Below are 21,755 nucleotides of genomic sequence, written 5' to 3' on the forward strand. Positions count from 1 at the left end.
CAATATTCATCATTCAAGCAGCAAGTGAGCAATAAGCACCTCCAACAAAAAAAAAAACTCAGCCAGTTCCACCAAACATTACTAAAGTTATTTCTCATTGATGTTCGATGTAGTGACTGGAATAAGGTTGGCCAGGTGGATCTCATTGAGTAGGAGTTCCCTGGGCCAATCAGGGTGTCGTGGTTTACAAGAGATAAACAGGAGTCGCAGCTTCCCTAGCGGTCCAGTGGTTAGGATTCGGTGCTTTCACCGCCATGGCCTGGGTTCGATTCCCAGTCAGGAAATTAGCTTTTGTGTGTTCTGTTAATTTGGGGCCCTCTTGTGGAACAGTGGCAGTGTCCCTACCCCTGGACCATGACACCTAGGTCCAGGTCCACCCTGCTCCTGATGTGTGTAATAGTATCTCTGAACAGGCTGATTAAGAAAATAGGTTAGTGAAAGAAACGCCTAGATCTGGGACTTCGTGATACCAATTGTTTAATATAACAACATCCACAGTATTTGTCCATAATTGGAGTGCTTGATAATGCAGATTTAAACAAAAATAAACAGGAGTGTTAGGGATTCTCCCCACTCTAGGGTCTGGCTTCAAGCTAGCTAGTCAGAGTACATCTACTGTCCCTGTGTAAATAAAGGGGGACTTGGTGACGGTAATCCAGCCTCCGTGAAGTTATTTCAGTCAGATACAAGACAGTTGGTGACTGAATGAATTCAGTTTGTTCATTAGGTGGAAACACCAGAAAGTCAGTGAAGATGACGGGGGATTCTTGCTCATAGTCTTGCCCTAATCTATACTGAAAACCCAATGCAGAACTGAGGGAGTATTGGATTGTTCATTGAGATAGTGAACTGAGCCCTCATCTGCCTGATCAAATGGACACAAAAGATCCTAAGATACTTGTAGACTTGGGCTTGTATTTGTTACAGATAAGAATAAGTAGCAGCTTTGTTGAAACATATAATATTCTTAGCAGTCTTGACAGTGTAAATGCCTGGAGGTTGTACCACCTTCTGGCAGAGTCTAGAACCAGAAGGCATAATCTCAGAGTAAGGGAATTTAAGGGAGAGACTCGGAGGATTGTTTTCTGTCAGACTGAGGTGAATCAATGGATTTTTTTTTTTTTTTTTAAAACAGCAGAAGTCTGTAAAAGCTGGGTTGTTAGGCATATTCAAGGCTGAGATACAGTTTTAACCCAGAAGGGAATCCAGAGTTACGGCAAAAAGGCAGGAAAATCAAGATGAGGATTATCAGATTAACCATGGTCTCGTTGAATGGTGGAGCAACCTCAATGAGCTGAATGGTCTACTTCTGCTCCTACAACCTATGGTCTTATTCCTCAAAGAGCAGCAAGTTCTCTTTGTTCTACGAGTTCTCAACATTCCTTCCTCTCACATGGCCGACTTACAAAATTTACTGGACAATCATTCATTTTCTGTTTGTGGGGTTCTGTTGTCCAATAATGGACTGCAGTATGTGTCTAAAGAACAATATTCAAAATTAACCTACTAATGCAAAACATCTTCAGGATGTCCTGAGGAAGTGATAAAAATTGACATAAATGCAACTTCTTTTTGTTTTATCTTTGGAATTGTTATTTCTCCTAATTTTATCCTGTGACCTGATTGGTCTGATAAAGCAGATTTACCAGAAAGTAGCTCGTCTAACTAAACATCTAGCCATTAACGGATGAAATTATTTTCTATTGCCAGTTCTATTTTAAATTGGTGATCTTACCTGGTGTAGCAGTGGCTACTATGGTTAACTTGTGTTCCCTGGCTAACAGAAGGTTTAAAAAAAAAATCAGACTGAGCTCCTACTCTTGACTGTTATTCAAAATGTCTCTGCTGGAAAGCAAGCAGTTAAGATTAAGGATTTTCCCAACACCTGTTTATGTGCTCACAATAAAACAATTCTTATCTACATACCCATGCTGTCTACAAAAGCAAGCAAAATACTATCAACAATAGAAACCTGAAATAACTCAACTACTCAGCAGGTCTGGCATCATCTAGAAACAGAAACAGAAACAATGATAACATTTCAGGCTGACCACTTTTGTCAGAACAGGTCATCGATTAAAAATTTTAACCCTGTTTCTCCCTTCTCAGATGCTGCTAGACCTGCTGAGTGATGTTAGAATCTTCATTTTTGTTTTTATATGCTGCCTGTAATCAACAATTTATGAACTCATCAATGGGCTGAATTGATTTAGCATGTTTCAAGATTAAAAACTGTCATGGTGAGTCATACTGGACACTAAACAAAATGGCAACAATGTCAGATGTCTTCAAACCATGCTCAAGTAAGCATTCTGAAGAATGCAAGACACAACTGCTTTGGAGCCTCTGCCTGTCTTACAACAGCTTTAATGTTATTGGCAATCACAGTTTGAGAGTTCAATTTCCCATCACAGCACCAAACTTACCTAAAATTACCTTTACAGACACCGGAGGCAATAGTTAGAAAACTGTGCATTGATAAGTTTTCTTCATGGTAATGACACAGAAGTGACCTTCCTTTTCTCAAAATGAAGCCAAATTTTTGAGACAAAGTTTAGAAGAACATAAGAACGAGGAGCAGGAGTAGGCCATCCAGCCTCTCGAGCCTGCCCCGCCATTTAATAAGATCACGGCTGATCTTTTTGAGACTCAGCTCCACTTACCCGCCCACTCACCATAACCCTTAATGCCTTTACTGTTCAAAAATTTATCTCGCCTTGCCTTAAAAACATTCAGCGAGGTCGCTTCAACCGCTTCACTAGGCAGGGAATTCCACAGATTCACAAACCTTTGGGTGAAGAAGTTCCTCCTGACCTCAGTCCTACATCTGCTTCCCTTTATTTTAAGGCGATGCACTCCAGTCCTAGTTTCACCTGCTAGCGGAAACAACCTCCCTGCCTCCACCTTATCCATTCCCTTCATAATTTTATATGTTTCTATAAGATCTCCCCTCATTCTTCTGAATTCCAATGAGTATAATCCCAGTCTACTCAGTCTCTCCTCATAATCCAACCCTCTCAACTCTGGAATCAACCGAGTGAATCTCCTCTGCGCCCCCTCCAGTGCTAGTATATCTCTTCTCAAGTAAGGAGACCAAAACTGCATACAGTACTCCAGATGTAGCCTCACCAGGACCCTATACAGCTGCAGCATAGCCTCCCTGTTTTTAAACTCCATCCCTCGAGCAATGCCAGACAAAATTCCATTTGCCTTTTTAATTACCTGCTGCACCTGCAATCCTACTTTTAGCGATTCATGCACAAGGACACCCAAGTCCGTCTGCACAGCAGCGTGCTGCAATTTTTCACCATTTAAAAAATAGTCCATTTTGCTGTTATTCCTACCAAAATGGATGACCTCACACTTATCAACATTGTACTCCATCTGGCAGACCTTTGCCCACTCACTTAGACTATCTATATCCCTCTGCAGACTTTCAGTGTCTTCTGCACACTTTGCTCTACCACTCACCTTAGTGTCATCTGCAAATTTTGACACACCACACTTAGTCCCCAACTCCAAATCATTTATGTAAATTGTAAACAATTGCAGTCCCAACACTGATCCCTGAGGCACACCACTAGCCACTGACCGCCAACCAGAAAAACACCCATTTATCCCTACTCTTTGCTTTCGACTGGTCAACCAATCCTCTATCCATGCCAATACTTTACCTGTCATACCGTGCAACTTTATCTTATGTAGCAGCCTTTGGTGTGGCACCTTGTCAAATGCCTTCTGGAAATCCAGATACACCACATCCACAGGTTCCCCATTGTCCACCATGCAAGTAATGTTCTCAAAGAATTCTACCAAATTAGTTAAACATGACCTACCCTTCATGAACCCATGCTGGGTGTTCCCAATGGGACAATTTATATCCAGATGTCTTGCTATTTCTTCCTTAATGATAGGTTCAAGCATTTTCCCCACTACTGAAGTTAAGCTAACTGGCCTATAGTTACCTGCTTTTTGTCTACTTCCTTTTTTAAACAGTGGCGTCACATTGGCTGTTTTCCAATCTGTGGGAACCACCCCAGAGTCCAGTGAATTTTGGTAAATAATTACTAGTGCATTTGCTATTTCCCCCATCACCTCTTTTAGAACCCAGAGATGCATTTCATTAGGGCCAGGAGACTTGTCTACCTTTAGCCCCATTAACTTGCCCAGCACCCGTATCCATTTGCCTTGCTTCTTCAGTGCACAAAAATAACATTTATCTTCTCCGAAAAATCAAAATAGAACCCAGGTTAAATTTCCAATACACAGTCTAGCTAAAATTTCATGTGTCAAATCTTCAACATAAACAGGTTGCAACTTTGTGTCCATTATAGCATATGCCTAGATTGCATCAGACTAAACTATGAGGCTACTTTGATCAAACAGCCTTTGACACTTTACCATTTGACATAAAAGATGCAACTTTGAAAATGAACTTTAACAGCCCATATAGAAACATAGAAGACAGGAGCAGGAGGAGGCCATTTGGCCCTTTGGGCCTGTTCCACCATTCTTCACAATCCTGGCTGATTGTCCAACTCAAAAGCCTAATCCTGCTTTCTCCCCATAACCTATGATCCCATTTGCCTCAAGTGCTATATCTAGTCACCTCTTGTATACATTCACAGCAGTCAATATGAATTACAATCCTCTAAGAAAGGCTAAAGATAGCAACTAACAGAACCCATATTTATTTACTTCTATGAGGCAAAGAGGAAGGTCAAACAACTCCAATAACAGACACCATATCTAACAAATAAAGATATACAAGTACTGACAACTATGCCAAGAATAACAAGAGCACGCAAAACGTCAAGAGTCAATTCATTTCATTCAGATCTTCCAACTGGCCCTTTAAATTCCCCTGTACATAACAGTTCAGTGCTTAGTAATCCTAGACACCCATTTATATGGGCATAATTTGGAGTTGGGCTGGTACCAGACATAAAGGCTGAAAAAAGGTGAGGGAGATACCTTCAGTCTTGCATCACTTAAATATTATAATACTCCCCCTTCATGTGTGGATTTTCTTTAACCCAACATTCCACTCGCCTACAGAAATATGCATTATGTTCACATGCTATTCAGTATTATCAGCTAGAATGCTCTTTAAAGTAACACAAAGTGCCTAGAAATACAACTTGTTTTTAGATGTGGACAAGTAATGAACCAAGAGCCAGCCCCACCTCCCACATGCTGTGCCTGCAAAGATGCAAGGAAATTGTATGAATTAGGAACAATGCAATTCTGATGTATCCACCTTATTTTCTCAATCGTAGCGCTGCGCCAAGCAGCTGCCTGACTGCTTTTCTGATCTTGGAGAAGCCTGGAGCCTATTTACACAGCAGGGAGCCCCAGCAGCATCATTTGCTGATTGTACGATACAAGCAGCCTGCTGTTTCTTAAAAGCAGTACATCTCTTAAAGGGAAGCTGGTCAAAAACATTGCTGTATTCAAGTTTTTTGGGCAATGAACAGTGAGGCAGACAGAGGGTTCCATTGAGACTGATGAAAGATGGAGGTTGCAGGCGGACAGGAAAAGAGGTGTCCTGGTCTACTGATGGAATAGATGGCCCTCAAGGACCACTCTGTGAAGAGAATGGAAGCAGATTACCAGGAAGGTCAATTCCTGGAGTCTGGATCCAATGAGCTGGCAGCAGTGCCAGAAGTGATCAAATGATAACATTAAAATGATTTTACAGCTACACCATACTTGTTATCTTCAAAATATTTTTCAGAAGGATTCACAGACCATGACACTTGGGGCAACATACTCTGCCTAGAATCAGAAGGAATTTTGACATAAGTAGGTGGCTCAGTGATTAGCACTGCTGCCTCACAGAGCCAGCATCTTGGACTTGATTCCAGCCTTGGGTGACTGTCTGTGTGGAGTCCGCACGTTCTCCCAGTGTCTGCATAGGTTTCCTCCGGGTGGTCCGGTTTTCGCTCACAGCACAATGATGTGCGGGTTAGGAGGGATTGGCCATGCTCTTTAGTCTTTGTTCATTCACGGGATGACGGCATCACAGGCTAGGTAGCCTTTATTGCCCAACCCTAATTGGCCAGAGGGCAGTTAAGAGTCAACTACATTGCTGTGGGTCTGAAGTCACATGTAGGCCAGACCAGGTAAGGATGGCAGTTTCCTTACCTATAGGACATTAGTGAACCAGATGGGTTTTTCCTGACAATCAATCAACAATGGATTCATGGTCATCATTAGATTTTTAATTCCAGATGTTTAGTGAATTCAAATTCCACCATCTGCTGTGGCAGGATTCAAACCCGGGTCCCCAGAACATTATCTGGGTCTCTGAATTAACAGCCCAGCGACGATACCACTAGGTCATTGCAGGGTTACAGGGATGGGTTGGGGGGCGGGTCTGGGTGTGTTGCTGTTCGGAGGGTCAGTGCAGACTCGGTGGGCCAATTAGCCTCTTTCTGCACTGTAGGGATTCTATGATTCTAAGTCTACACATCAACTCAATAGATTCTCTTCACACAAGTTCAACATGTGACTGTTACTTTTAGAGTCATAGAGTTAAGGAGTCATACAGCACAGAAACAGACTCTTCAGTCCAACCAGTCCATGCCAAACATAATCCCAAAGTAAACTAGTCCTACCTGCCTGCTCCAGGCCCATATTCCTCCAAACCTTTCCTATTCATATATTCATCCTAATGCCTTTTAAATATTGTAATTGTAACTGCATCCACCACTTCATCAGGAAGTTCATTCCATACGTGAATCACCCTCTGTGTAAAAACATTTGTCTCATGTCTTTTTTAAATCTCTCTCCTCTTATCTTACAAATGTGCGCCCTCGACTTGAAATTGCCCATCTTAGGAAAAAGACAACTACCATCAACTCATACTATATCTCTCACTGAGACAAAATCCTGCAATTCCCTTCCTAACTGCCTTGTGACTGTTCCTACAGCCCAAGGACTGCAATGGTTCAAGAGAACAGTTCACCAGCATCTCTCTCCATGGAACAGAATGATGAAAATTCAGATGAAAAGCATCCCCACAGACTCCATAACTTGAGTCAAATTAATACACCACATATCACACTCATGGATGTTCTCATGACAAATCTGTTGATGATTTTTGTTCTTTCTGAAATTAAAGGTTTGCCAACTATCATTGCCAAGACATTAACTCTTTAAATGAATTAATGGAACCAACTAAGTAACAGTTTAAAGAAAGATGTAATTTACCTGAGGGCACAGCAGAGGAAGTCTGATGTAAGCCAGCAATTTGCTAAGTTCTTTTTGTCTGTTATCTGCATCATGCCGAACCCAGCTAAGCAGTGCATTCAATATGGTTTCTTCATTTGGTATATTCATGTCATCACTAGCCAACAGTTTAACTATCTCATTTGCAGGCAGCAGTAGAAACTCCTGATTCCTGATCACATCCATGAAGTGCTCCTAGAACAAAAGAAGAAATATCACTTGAATTTCTCCCAAGAAGGTCAACTGTACCGCAATTACTTTACAATTGGATTATTAGGGGATATATATTTCAGCGATTTACTCAAAAAAGAGAAATGAAGAAGTCATTGCATCTAAAATGTATTGAAAATGTCTTCTGCCGTATTTTGTTACCTGAAAATACATACCAATAATTGATGTTCATGCAATATATGTACATGTTGGAATCACAAAAATGACTGTCCAACTTTCATGGCACACTTCTCACAGGACCATAAATTCAGCAGACCTAGAATTTATTCAAAGTTCAAGCTTCCCAGAGGTGTAGATGTTGTCTGCAGGATGGATGGAAAACTTTTCAACTTCAACCAGTTGAAATCCATGAAGAAAATGACACTGACATCGTTTGTAGAACTTCAGTATGTGGATGACAACGTCATGTTTGCTCTCTTGAAAGAGAGTCTTCAAGCCTCGCTTAAAGCCTTTGCGGAAACATACGGAAGAATTGGTCTCAGCTTCAAATTCAAGAAGATTCAAGTGCTTTAGCAAACTGTCCCAAGACAAGTTCCAGTCTATTCTTCCGTTAAGATTGACGGAGGAATTCTCCCAAGTGGAGAACGTTTTCCCTAACTGGGGAGTCACCATTCAACTAAGGCTGACAATGATGTGGAGATCCAAACAGCGAGTGCCTTCTTTGAACATCTAAAGAATGACTGTTTTCAACAGCTGTGCTGATATGAAGATTCATGTGTATAAGTCCTTCCAACTCTTCTCAATTTGGCTCAGAAATTTGCACTATGTACAGACATCATCTCAAGGTCCTAGAGAAGTATTATCAATGCTGTTTGAGATGAATTCTCCATATCAGCTGGGAGGACAGGTGTTCTAACATCAGTGTCATTGATGGAACCAACAGCACCAGCATCGAGGCCATGATCGTTCTATACCAACTTTGCTGGGCTGACCACTTACTTAGGAACCCTAAGTTCTGACTGCCAAAGCAAATCTTCATCCAGTTCAAGGAAGGTACTCGAGCAAGAGGAGGACAAAGGAAGTGCTTCAAAGACTCCCTCCCTGAAGGCTTGTCTCAAGTGGCATCAGTGGCTCGAGGACCCTTGCTCAGAAGAAAGTGACTTGGAGGATCCTCCAAGGGATACAATTCTTTAGGAACACCTGTTGTCAAAGTGAGGTATGGAAAAGGAACCTGAGAAAGGAATGCCAATAATCTTGAGTCCAAGGACCAATTCCACCTCCTGGAAATACCTGTCACATGTGCCATTGCAGGATGAGTGCGCTACAGATCAAACCTACAGACCCATGACCCAGGGACATGGAATTTCCTGGATGCAGAATCATACTTGTTAGCTATTGAGCACTGACGATTATGATTGGGGTGGTTGACCTCCATACGTAATTTCTAAGAACAGACATATCTGTATTAATTAATTTCTGGGTGTCGAGTAATAGCTCAGCAACGGGAAACTCGATTTTTGTTTTCTTGCAAGCCTTGCTCAAGGTTCTTCCGAGAAAGATACTTGGGTATTAGTAACTGGGTGACATGGTGGTTCAGTGGTTAGCGCTGCTGCCTCACAGTGCAGGGACCCGGGTTCGATTCCAGCCTTGGGTGACTACGTGTGGAAATTGTATGTCCTCCCTGTGTCTGTATGGGTTTCCACCACGTGCTCCAGTTTCTTCCCACAGTCCAAAGACTTGTAGGTTAGGTGGATTGGTCAGGCGAAATTACTCCATAGTGTCCAGGGATGTGCAGGCTAAGTGGATTAGGCATGATAAATGTGGGATTACAGGGGTATGGTAGGGGGCTGGGGCTGAGTGGGATGCTCTTTGGAGAATTGGTGCAGACGTGATGGGCTGAATGGCCTCTTTCCACATTGTAGGGACTCAATTGGTAGAGGCTTTGACCTTCTTGAAACTATGTACATTTATAGGAAATGAACAAATTTGCACCTGCTCTGATGGACTCCTGCTAGATAGTTATAGAACGTGCTGCAACTGTGTGGGCATAATGTCTGGCCCTATGCCACATCTTTAAAAGAGAAAAAAACTCTGATGTATGACAGAGATACACAATGATTCATTTTTATATGAAAGAAAAAAATAATACAAAAGTTCATTCAAATTTTCAACCAATTTCTACCAGGCAGGAGCCAATAGTATTAGAGTTTGACGTTAGTTGATGCCCCATCTCTTATGGCATAAGGATGCCTGTCACTATGAAAAGAAATGTGAAATGCACGAATTTGCAAATAGTCTTCTGAAGGTGAAAGCTGAGTGAAGCTACCTAAAAGTGATGTAGAGAAAGCATTACCACATTTCTACTTTTTGGTGCTCTGTAATTAAAACTCTATGCTTGACAGTGCCTGGAAAACATAAATGTCCTCAGCTCTGATCCCATCACCTTTACACTCAGAAAATTCACAACATAAAAAAGTGACTATTTGAGGTTGGTTTTAAATTAAAATCATGTAAACAGCTGTGAATGTTACAGCTGGAACATCTTCCATTTTATTTCTCAAAGGTTTCTTTCATATTACATTGTTGCTTAAAAAAGGTAGTTATAAAGCAGAATATGCTTCAATATATTCTGCCTACTCATCACAAGTACTGTACTACATGTCTCCAGAAAAGATGTATGAATATTTTAAAAAAAGATCAGAATATGTAAATAATTTTGTAGAGCTAGCATCTTTGCTGCATACTGGTGATAAATAAAGATATATTTAGATGGATCTTTTGTTTTTGCCCAAAACACTGGAAGACTTTGATTTGCACATTTAAGTTGTTGTCAAATTAGCCTCCTGACATAAGCCAGGAGGACTAACAATGCAAAGGAGTAGATATTGAAAGGTAAGATCACAACAAATATAGAAGATCAGAGGGACCTTGGTGTGCTTATCCACAGATCCTAGAAGGCAGCAGCACAGGCCGATATGGTGGCTAACAAGCATATGGGATATTTGCTTTTATTGAACAAGGCATTGAATAGAAGAGCGAGGAGATGATGGTGGAGCTGTATATAACATTAAGCCACAGCTGGAGGACTATGTGCAGTTCTGGTCACCACCCTAAAGGAAGAATGTGATTGCACTAGAGAGGGTACAGAGGAGTTTCACCAGAATGTTGCCTAGGCTGGAGCAATTCAGCTATGATGAGAGACTAGATAAGCTGGGGTTGCTTTCGGTAAAGCAGAGAAGGCTGAGAGGAGAACTGACTGAGGTGTACAAAGTTATAGTAGATGAAGGGAATTGTTTCCCTTTGTAAAGGGGTCAACAACCGAGACAGTTTAAAAGATAAGGAGCAGGAAGTTCAGAGGGGACCTGAGAAAAACACTTTTTACTCAGAGTGTTGTGGGTACCTGGAACTCACTGTAAAGGCAAAAATGCTCAAGACATTTAAGACTATTTAGATGAACGCCTGAAACACCATAGCTTACACTTTTACAGGCCAATTGCTGTAAAATGAAATTAGAATTGATGGAAGTATGAAGACCAGTGTAGACACAGGCCAAAAAGCCTCTTTCTGCGCAGTAATAACTCAGACTCTATAATAACATTAACTAAGGGTTTTGGTTTATGAGTCCAGTGACATTACCACTAGGCCATCACCTCCCACTTGCTCAGTCTAAGTACCTATTTAGTTAACATTGGTAGAGGATGAACTACTAATGAATCTTAATGACAAGAGGCACTTGTTTTAACAAGCTGTAGTTTGGTGCATGGTAGCATTAGGTACAATTACATTGGCTGGTTATACATAATAACTAAGACGATTAGGAGAGGGGGGATCTTGTGATACAGTGGTATCGTCCCTTCCTCTGAGGGTTATGGGAAAAGGCAGTGAAGTGGAGATGAGGATGATCAGATCAGCTACGATTTCACTGAATGGCAGGACACAGCCTTTGGGCCAAAAGTCTATTCATGCATCTTGTGGTCAATTGCTGACCATCATTGTACATGCAGAAAATGGGTGGCATGCAATTGCAAATCACTACATTATTTCCTTTTAAGAGAAGCAGTATGCCAGTAAGTCAGGGTTAACGCAGAAACAAACAAAATGACGAAATATCATCTTTTGCCCCATTTATTTGGAAACTGCTGCAGATTCTACATCTCTATCAATCCTTGGCTGTTTGTGGTTGTCAGCAGCACAGTGACTGATTGAATTAAATCTTCTATGTTTAAATGAATCTATAATGGAACTGTAGCCAAATGCAGAAGGCTTTTTAATGCAGTTGTGATCACGATGATTAGTTAGTGGTGGAAAATGTTACGTTTTGTTAGGAGAATTCAGCTGATAAATTTAATCTGACAAAATGAAGTTATATATTATCTGATTTGGGTTATGAAAGGAATTCAATCTTACATTTAGGCACCTGCTCTTTTGGGCATGAGGACATACAGCTATTGTTTATAACTCTTCTGAGTAACTCATTTTGAGAATTGTTTTTAGATTTCACAGTAAACAGAATTGATGGTGAGAGAAAATCTAGGCACAAAGAAACATAAATAGTGGATACGGAATTGAATGAGCAATCTGGAACTTCCAAGTTAAAATTCCAGCATGGCTGATTCTGAACTTGAATTCATTGATAATTTATGGCTGGCATCAGAAAATGCTGATGAAAGTTGGTGGTAGATAAGGAAATCATTACTGGCAACTGCAAATTAATGCTCATGAACATATCATCTACATACTAGATATATTTCTTTATACCCCTTAATACGATCCTTGCTGCACTCAAATTCACTTTAAGATGGCACCGTCTGCTGCTATCAGACTTGATTTTTCCAGGTTAACCAGCAACAAACCGTTTCATCCAATTTGTGAAGCAGTAATCAAGGGGGTAGAGTCTCATATTATCAAAGAAAAAGAAATGGCGTTAAAATAAACATTTTTGAACTGAGTGGTCACAAGAAAAGGGATTTATCATTGGTGAGACTTTTGGATCAATTCTAACTTCTGGCAGGAGGACGATGGAAGCAAACTGCAAATACATGTAGTTGCGCAAGTTGGATCCTTCTGATCAGCTTCCTGGTTGTGTGCAATGGAAAATAAGAGCTGGAGAAGGACAAAAATCAAACAGCTCGGAGGCCATGTCAAACAGTGGAAGGTGAGAGAATGTAAGTCAGTTCTGAACATAGTTCTCCTTGGGAGTTTTCAGCCCGAAGAGTTAAGGATCGGGGGGAAATTGTAGGCTTGCCCTTCTAGGAACTGCGTTGCACCAGAGATCTAAACTTTACTTCTGGGACTTGGAAGAACGAGCTGTTAAAGAAAACAGTCTTTTTAAAAAAATTACCATTAGCGAAATTCAGAAACTTCTGAGCAGGTTTGCCTGGATATGGGAAAAAGGCAGGGATCTGGGGTTTGAGTATACAGTTCCAACTTATGGATACTAAGAATCACGTTGTAGTGATTTTCTCACCTGTTCAGAATGAGGACTCCTTTAAAAGGGCTCCTGAAATAGCTGTTACCATTACCAAGTCCTTACAAGTATTTGTAAAATGAAACCTGACAGTTAATGAAATCAAACAGTAAAGACATTTTATATGGAATGACAGATACTTTTTGTTAAATTCTTCAATGCATTCCAACTTTGGAAGTCTAAAATTAAGAACCAGTGAGAGGAACTGTAACCATTTTTCTGACAGAATTCCAGGAATAATCGAGACTCTCTTGACCTAAACATGCATATCCCCTAAACGATAATCTGAACACATAGCATTCAATAACTGTCAAAATACATAGGGGCAGCAGGTGAATTTGTCCTGAAACCCTCACAAATAGTTGCGGTAAACACAATGATGGCAGTGACAAGCTCACGTAATGTCACCCCGTGCATTAGATGGAGGAACAGCAAGTGCAGGAGACAGAATCTGTGAGGAGCTGCTCCTTTAATCACAGTTTCTGTCGCTACCATGCTGATTCAGTTCCTCCACTCAAAAGGTCCCCTTCTATGGGCAGCTGTGCAGCTATTTAGAATGGCTCATGCATTACACTGGAGAGCGAGGGGAGGAGCTGCTGTGTCCTGAAGTAAGAAGCCTTGAAAGTGAAGACCAGATACAGTCTCAGAATCCACAAAAGACTGAATATCAGAAGAGAGTACACGTGATTCACAAGTCAAAGGTTGTGGGATGGAGAAAAGACTCTTAAATTAACTCCTCTTGTCAGTCAGCCTGAGAGAAAAGGGATATGCAGACTTGAAGTGAATGAAAATGATAGAACTAATGGAACGTCTAACTGCCAGCCTTAGACTCAGATTTGAAAGTGCTCAAATCAGCTTACAGATGGGGATTTAGTTGACTTTCCCCACCTCAAGTGAGTGCAGCTGTATTGCCCAACTAACTGCAGTGGCTAAGACCAGATAACTTAGGCCAGACTGGTGAAAGCACTGGGGCTTTGTTGGTCTACCTTTGTGGTTATGCAGCCTTCTTAACAGTCTAGTTTTTTTTTTTAGGGAATTCAGGTTAACACTGTTTTTGTAAAAACAAATGGCTTTAGTAAAAGAAAGTAACACCTTCAAGCTCTGTGCAATAACCAACAGAAACATAAACAGAAGGGTCTAGGTCCAAAACGTCAGCCTTCCTGCTCCTCTGATGTTGCTTGGCCTGCTATGTTCATCCAGCTCTACACCTTGTTATCCCAGAAAACATGTTTCTTTTCATATATTGTTCCAGCTCTCTCAGGCATTAGTTATTTACCTGTTACTTTTTATGCCTGACAACCAAAGACAATAGGCCTCATCAAGTAACAGCTAAACTGAACAAAACATTTTCTCTACGCTTGTTATTTTATTTTGTTTCCTTTCATGGAAGTGATATGTTGTTGGGGAAAAGTAAACCTACACAGCACATTAGACTTTATGTAGGTATTATAGATGGTGCAGAAACAATTTATGAGAATGGTCCCTGGAATGGATGACTTCAGTTACGTAAACAAATTGGAGAAACTGGATACTGTTCTCCATGGAGTAGATTAAGAGGTAACTTGAAAGGGGTTGAAATTATGATGATGAATTTGGACAGAATAGATACAGAGGAACCCATAACACTGGCAAACGGGTCAAGAAGAGAACACAGATTGAAGGCAATTGAAAATAGAAGCAATGGTTTTCATGCCAAAACTTTTCATGCAGCAAGTGGTTGGACCTGGGATGCGGTGCCTGAGAGAGTGTTGAAAGCAGATCCAATCATGGCTTTCAAATGGCAATTGGATCATTACCTGAAGAGAAAAAAAAGCAGAAAAAATATTTTGACTTTATTTCCAGTTGGCAGCATGTCTTTCTGGGGTTCAAGTGGCTCCTGGGCCAGTCTGGTGTTCTGGTCCCCAGTAAGATGAATGGAATCATTCCAAAATTTAGCAGCTTGTCTAGGTAGTGAAATGATAAAAGTAGTTTTGAACTGGAGGAGTCCTGAACACCAAGCTTAATGTAAAAGTGAAATAGTCCACAAAATTATTAAAAATGTTTCTAATTATAATTTTATATATTTACATTTGACATATTGGTCCCAATATAAAGTACTGCAAGTAGACATTTATTTTTCCTTCAATTTGTTTGAATGAAATACTACACATTTTAATATAGAATCCCCATAAATCCATTTAATTATTGAGAGATTAATGCAATTTAAATGAACCCCAATAGCTAGGTTCAAGCAGTTTCCATAGCAACTGCTGCTGTAAAGGAATAGTTCTGACTACCAGGGAAAGCAATTTCAAATCATGATTGGAGACTAGGCTCCAAGAAGTACAAGGGTAATTATTTGTGGAAATGAGTTTCTAAAAATAAATTTCTACTTATGATTTTTGTATGGCCCACTCACTGAATGAGAGCATTCAACTCTGAGTTGAAGACACTTAATTTACAATAGCACCACCGTATCAACATTTTTGCTGAGCTTTAAAATGAAACAGTAATTTGGTAGTATAGAACTTGAATATTAGTGAGAAAGACATTTTGCGAATGCCTCTCGTCTTGCACTCACTGTGATATTACGCAAGAATACAAATTCAAACAGAAAACCAATATTTATATTGTATGAGAGGAAAGTGCTGATTTTTGGGAAGTGGATTCTGACTGGGAGAGGTGCTGCCACTTAAATGGTGAATGATTCTTTCTGTTTTGCGATTTCCATGCCAGACTTGCACATGAATAGCAATGCATTGTCCATTGCTCATTTAACACTGTGTGGAGGTGCTGGTGTTGCACTGGGATGGACAAGGTGAGGGTGGCAGATTTCTTTCCCTGAAGGACATTAGTGAACCAGATGGGTTTTACCGACAATCGGCAATGATTCTTAATTCCAGACTTTTTTTGAATTCAAATTCTACCACCTGCCATGGAACCCGGGTCCCCAGAACATTGGCTGGGTTTCTGGATGAATAGTCTAGCAATAATACCACTAGGCCATCGCCTTTCCCTGTTACCTCACCTGTTACTGAAACTTCTGACATACCTTACCCTTTCCCTTAGGGAGACTGGACACTTTTCAGGACTACAAGTAACCTTCCAGCTTTCCTGGCGTTTGTGTGATGTACAGTGGGAAATGAGCAATTATCCCACAAAATGGTTTTGACTCTCCCTATGTCATCAAGTTTGCTTTGAAATGGCTTGGACTCTATTTACAAGGTTTTGGATAAGGCTAACCTAAAAGGTTCTGGAACTGTAATCCCAAGATATATACCAACCAATGAAGATAGGTCTGTGGTAGACAAGAGTGGAGAATCTCCTGACCAGTTTCTCAAAGAGGACATCAACTAGGGATGGGCAAGAAATGCTGGCCCACATCCCACAAATGAATTAAAAAAAAAAACAAAAAAAAAAAACTGTTTCGTGCTGCTACAAGGCAGTTACTGGTGATTGCCACGAACATAATGCTACCTTTAAGCCCAAAAGATATTCTGCTAAGTCACATAAATAAATAATGTGGTATATGAATTTCAGTCCCAGTGTGATGTCCAGTAGCCCATATGTCCTACAAACTGGCAGATCATGCCATACAGTATATCTGTTCAGCTCTTCACAACAAGATAAATAACTGTACCCAACCAACCTGCACTTACAAAACACACAATGCAATATCTAACATTAGATGTGATTCTACAATTGGTCAACATTGTTGGATAATATTGAATGAGCGAGGAATTAACCTGACAACCAATTTAGGATTGTCAGTCACTTTCACAGTATGGGGCACTTGTGTGTACTGAAAGCTATATATATTAACACATAGGGCCTTGTTCTTTGCAGGCAGAAAACACTGTTATATCTCACTACGGTAGCACATTGGAAATCAAGCCTTGCTATTCCTGGAGTCATCAGAAAACGCAAAGTTCCCTCATGACATCTGAATTTCAAACCCAGAATGATAGAAAATATGGAGCAGCTGGTTTCTGTACTTAACACAGTCACTATTTATTGCAAGTAATTAGACTCAATTATAATCACAGGTAAACCATTAAACTGTCAGCATATAATACTATTACTTAAAAGTATAATCCCCTTCTAAACTCCTTCTTACACAGAGAGAAAAACAGACAAGGTAAATAGGTTATGGACTGAGAGGAAAAACTGAAAGGACAATTCAGTAGTCTTTGTTGTGAGGTTCTTTTGTTAAGATGATCCTTATGACTCTCCTGCTGGCCAGCACATTGCTTCAGTTGTCTTTCTCTGGATGCTTCCACTGGTTGGTCAGCGACCAGTGATCACTGAGTCAAAAAGTCACAGTATCCAACTGCTGTTGAAGGAAAGATAAACTGGTTTCCTTCAGGTTTATGGTGAGATTTGACCACACACAACAGAGACTGCTCGAAATGAACACTTTTCTCTCCTTGCAACTTGTTCCCAGTTCCAAGCAGTTCACTTACTGGAGAATCAACCACACAGTTATTTGAAAGTAAAATGACCTGTCATTGATAACTAGTCATTAGTTCATAGACTAATTCTTGTTGACAGCAAAAACTGCAATCGTACACCCCTTTGCAATTCAAACTTCAATTACTGCTGTTCAAACAGTGTCTTACACGATGCCTGGTGAGTGTCAGGTAACTTGCTTTTCAAAACTGCAGCCACGCTTTCAACCAGTGGTTTTAAAACAGTCTCCACTTAACCACAATTTAAAAAAAATAAAAATATGCACTGTGCCTCTTTCAACCGCACAAAATAGGTGACATGGCACTCCCAAAGGCTGTGTACTCAGCCCTTTACTATACGCCCCATACACTCATGACTGTGTGGCCAAATTTTGTACTAACTACATCTACAAGTTCACTGATGACACCACTGCTGTACGCCCTCAAACAATGACAAAACGAAATATGGGAAAGTGAAAGAATGCTTAGTGGCTTAGTGTAAAGATAACAATCTCTCCCTCAACATCAGCAAAACAAAAGAGCTGGTCATTGACTTCAAGCAGCAAGGTGGAGGGCACACACCTATTTACATCAATGGAGCTGAGGTGGAGATGGTCGAGGGTGTTAAGTTCCTAGGTATCACAATCACCAACAACCTGTCTTGGACCATCCATGTTGATATGACTGTAAAGAAAGCACAACAATGCCGCTACTTCCTCAGGAGGCTAAAGAAATTCGTCATGTCTGTAAAGACCCTTACTAATTTTTATAGATGCACCATTGAAAGCATTGTATCCGGATGTTTCATGGCTTGGTATGGCAACTGCTCTGCCCAGGACTGTAAAAAACTTCAGAGAGTTATGAACACAGACCAGTCCATCATGCAAGCCAACCTTCCATACAATGACTCCATCTATACTTCTCGCTGCCTTGGAAAGGCAGTCAAGATAATCAAAGACCGCTCCAACTCCGGTTATAATCTCTTCCAAACCCTTTGGTTGGGCAGAAGATACAAAAGCTTAAACACAAAAGATTCAAGAACAGCTTCTTCCCTGCTGTTATTAGGCCTCTGAACGGACATTTTAAATTTCAAATTTAATGTTGACCTCGCTCTTTGTGCGCCTTCTCTATTGCCATAACGCTGTATTCCTCGCTTTGTTCTATTATCCTTATGCACTTTATATGGTACGATCCGCCTGTACTTCATGCAAAACAAAACTTTTCGTTGTACCTAGTTACGTGACAATAATAAATCAAATCAAATCATTTCTCAGCACAATGTTCTGACTAGTCAGAATCAATCTGTCGGTTTTAAAATTTAACAAAGTCTGACTCTTAACTGTTGATCAGCCTTAATAGGTGTATCCTTTATGGCAATGCATCTACCAGATGCCAGTTATCAAACAATCAGCATTCTCTTCTTATGCAGTAAAAATGTTGGTTTTCCCCTTGAATTTGTATTCTCGAAAAATGTCCCGATAGTGTGCAAGACAAAAAGCTTTGACAGGATACTCTTTTTTTTTTTCCTGATTCAATCAAATGTGACAATGACATCACAGAATGGCTACAGCACAGGAGGCTATTTGACCCATTCTTCCTGTACAGGTTTTATTACTTATGCCAGTCTCATGCCTTTTCCCCCATATCCTTGCATACAGCAAGAAACTATTTGGCACTTATTTGGCAAAAGCCAACTCTATGAAAATAATTGGAGATATAAAGAGGCATTTGGTCATTACAGCACTGAGTCCATGCTAGTTCTCTGTAATTTAATCCAGTCAATCACATTCTCCCAGTCCATCCCATTAGCCTTGCAAGTTTATTTTCCTCAACTGTCCATCCAATTCCCTTTGCAATTCATCCATCATTTCCACTTCAACCCCCATCATATGCAGCAAGTTGTGGGTCATTACCGCTTATTAAAATGTTTCTTCCTCATGTATCCCACTGCAATCTCTTGCTCAAATCCTTATAATGTGCCCAATGGTCCTCGTACGATCAGCCAATGGAAAAAGCTTCTTTATCTACCTTATCTAAATCTTTGAAATTTTTGTTGAATTTCCCCTTAAACTTTGTTTCAAACAAAATAATCATACTACAACACCCTCAACCAACAACTCCCCTCCATCTCTAACGACGTTGCTAAAATTTCTTACAGCTGGAAACATTCTGATAACTCTTCACCGCTCCCTTTCAAGGACCTTCATATCTTTCTGGAAGTATAGTGACCAGGATTGAACACATTCCTTTGATTGTGGCTTAACCATAGCTTTATGAAGTTTCAATGTAACGTCCCCACTTTTGTATTCAATACCTCTAGTTGCAAGATCCTGCATGCTTTGCTAAAAGCTCTCACAACATGCTCTGCCACCTTCAAAGGTCTATACTCAGGAATCCCAGGTCCCTCTGTCCCTGTACACTTTATAACTGTTACTTAGCTACAATTGCCTTTCCTTATTCCAAAAAACATCATATCACACTTCTCTGCAAGAAATTTCATTTGTATTGGTCTGCCCATTCTGGTCGCCCAGTTATAGGGAATATATTATTAAGCTGGAAAGGGTTCATAAGAGATTTACCAGGACGTTGCTGGGTATGGAAGGTTTGAATTATAAAGAAAGGCCGGATAGGCTGGGACTTTTTTCACTGGAATGTAGGAGGTTGAAAGGTGACCTTATAGAAGTTTATAATATTATAAGGGGTATAGATTGGGTTAATAGTAGGTGTCTTTTCCCTCAAGATTAGGGGGCACATTTAAGGTGAGAGGAGAGAGATTTACAAAAGACATGAAGGGAAAATTTTGCGTACAGGGTGGTTCACGTGTGGAATGAACTTCCAGTGGAAGAGGTGGCCGTGGGCACAACTACAATGTTTAAAAAGACACCTGGATAAGTTCATAAATAGGAAAGGTTTGGAGGGATATGGGCCAGGAGCAGGCAGGTGGAACCAGTTTAGTTTGGGATAATGTTTAGCATGAATTGGTTGGACCAAAGGGTCTGTTTCCGTGCTGTATGACTATGTGCTACTCTAGTCGAGTGGTCTACAGCATCTTGGTACCATTGTCAAATTTTTAAATTTTACTCCAATGCCCAAGTCATCTATAATCAAGAAGGAAGTATCAAAATATTAAATCTTTGGGAACATGACATTATACCATCCTCCAGTCTGAAAATAACATTAACCACAACTCACTGTTGTACAGACTTAAAGCCTTTTTTTATAATCCACCACTAATGTTAAACAGATCAGCCTGTGATGATGCGGGGTATTCTTACACCGTTTCTTAAATAAAGATGTTGGATTTACCACGCTGCAAACCTCTGGCATCTTCCTTGTATCAAGGAAGTTTACAGAAAGTATTAAAATCTCTGTGGTAGAATGCGATACACAAATAACCAAATTTATCAAATGATGTCCAAAATGGAAAAGTTACCAACAGGATTTTATTTTTTGCAATATTTACTTCAAAAGGAATCAGAGCCAACATAAATTAAGCATAGATTGACGGACAAATGATACTTCAAATAAAAAGATAAATTTCAAAACAACAAAAGGTTCTCTTACACAACTACAGACATCTACATCAATCTCCACATGTAAGTGTACTACATAGCTATTCACAATATGCTGTTCTTTAATCTTGGAAGCTGGGTCAAGAGTCAAAACAACAATGGTGTAATTACATAAGCAAAGCACACTTCTGAGAATCCTCCCTCCATCTTGTCTGGATAGTGCTGATGCTACATCTTTCCCGTGTTTCTTTTCAACCAATCGCCGATATCCTTATTCCTGTTTTCGGCATTTCTGGTAAAACATCCAACTATTTTCCATTTCTGAACTATTCACAAAGCCTTCCAGATTTCTAGCTTTTTAACCAGCTCACAGTGTTCTCAAGAGCTCCTGTCTCCTTTTCTGACAATCAGAAAATCTAACCTCTATCTCAGAATGATTTGTTTCTTCTCCTCACATAATTCATTGTGCTCCTCTTTCTATCACGGTGTGATTTTTCCTTCGTTTTCCATTTGTGCACTGATTGTCCATTACTTCCAACTCTCCTTTCTTCTTTACAACAGTCGGCTCTTTGCCTCTATGGCTACTCATAAGACCATTCTGCATCTTAACTCCCTTCCTGTTGGTACCGTTTCCAGACGTCAGGTTGAGAGAACAGCATGCTGAATTACTTAAGGACACCTTAAATTTTAATTCTACTAAGTGTTTTTCAAAACACAGTTGCTGCTACCAAAAGATGACTGTAGATGTAAATTTAGTAACTGACAGAGTCTTGTGTGGACCCATGGAAGGTCACACCTGTACAGAGTCAGGGAAATGTCAAACAGAAAGGCAAAAAAGAAAGGGATAACAAGAGATAACACAGTGTGGAGCTGGAGGAACACAGCAGGCCAGGCAGCATCAGAGGAGCAGGAAAGCTGATGTTTCGGGTCAGGACCCTTCTTCAG

General features: G+C 40.3%; 1 protein-coding gene across 3 annotated transcripts in view; it reads right to left on the reverse strand.

Moving 5' to 3' along the window:
* Nucleotides 1-21,755, reverse strand: part of LOC109936617 (kelch-like family member 5) — a 147,426-nt gene that overhangs the window by 41,182 nt on the left and 84,489 nt on the right. For all 3 annotated transcript variants that reach the window (XM_048618199.1, XM_048618139.1, XM_048618264.1), the window contains exon 6: nucleotides 7,216-7,428. In XM_048618199.1, the coding sequence (XP_048474156.1) occupies nucleotides 7,216-7,428 (213 nt within the window). The remainder of the gene's footprint in view (nucleotides 1-7,215; nucleotides 7,429-21,755) is intronic.

The sequence above is a fragment of the Rhincodon typus genome, chromosome 1 (genome assembly GCF_021869965.1).
Source record: "Rhincodon typus isolate 14 chromosome 1, sRhiTyp1.1, whole genome shotgun sequence".
NCBI lineage: Eukaryota > Metazoa > Chordata > Chondrichthyes > Orectolobiformes > Rhincodontidae > Rhincodon > Rhincodon typus.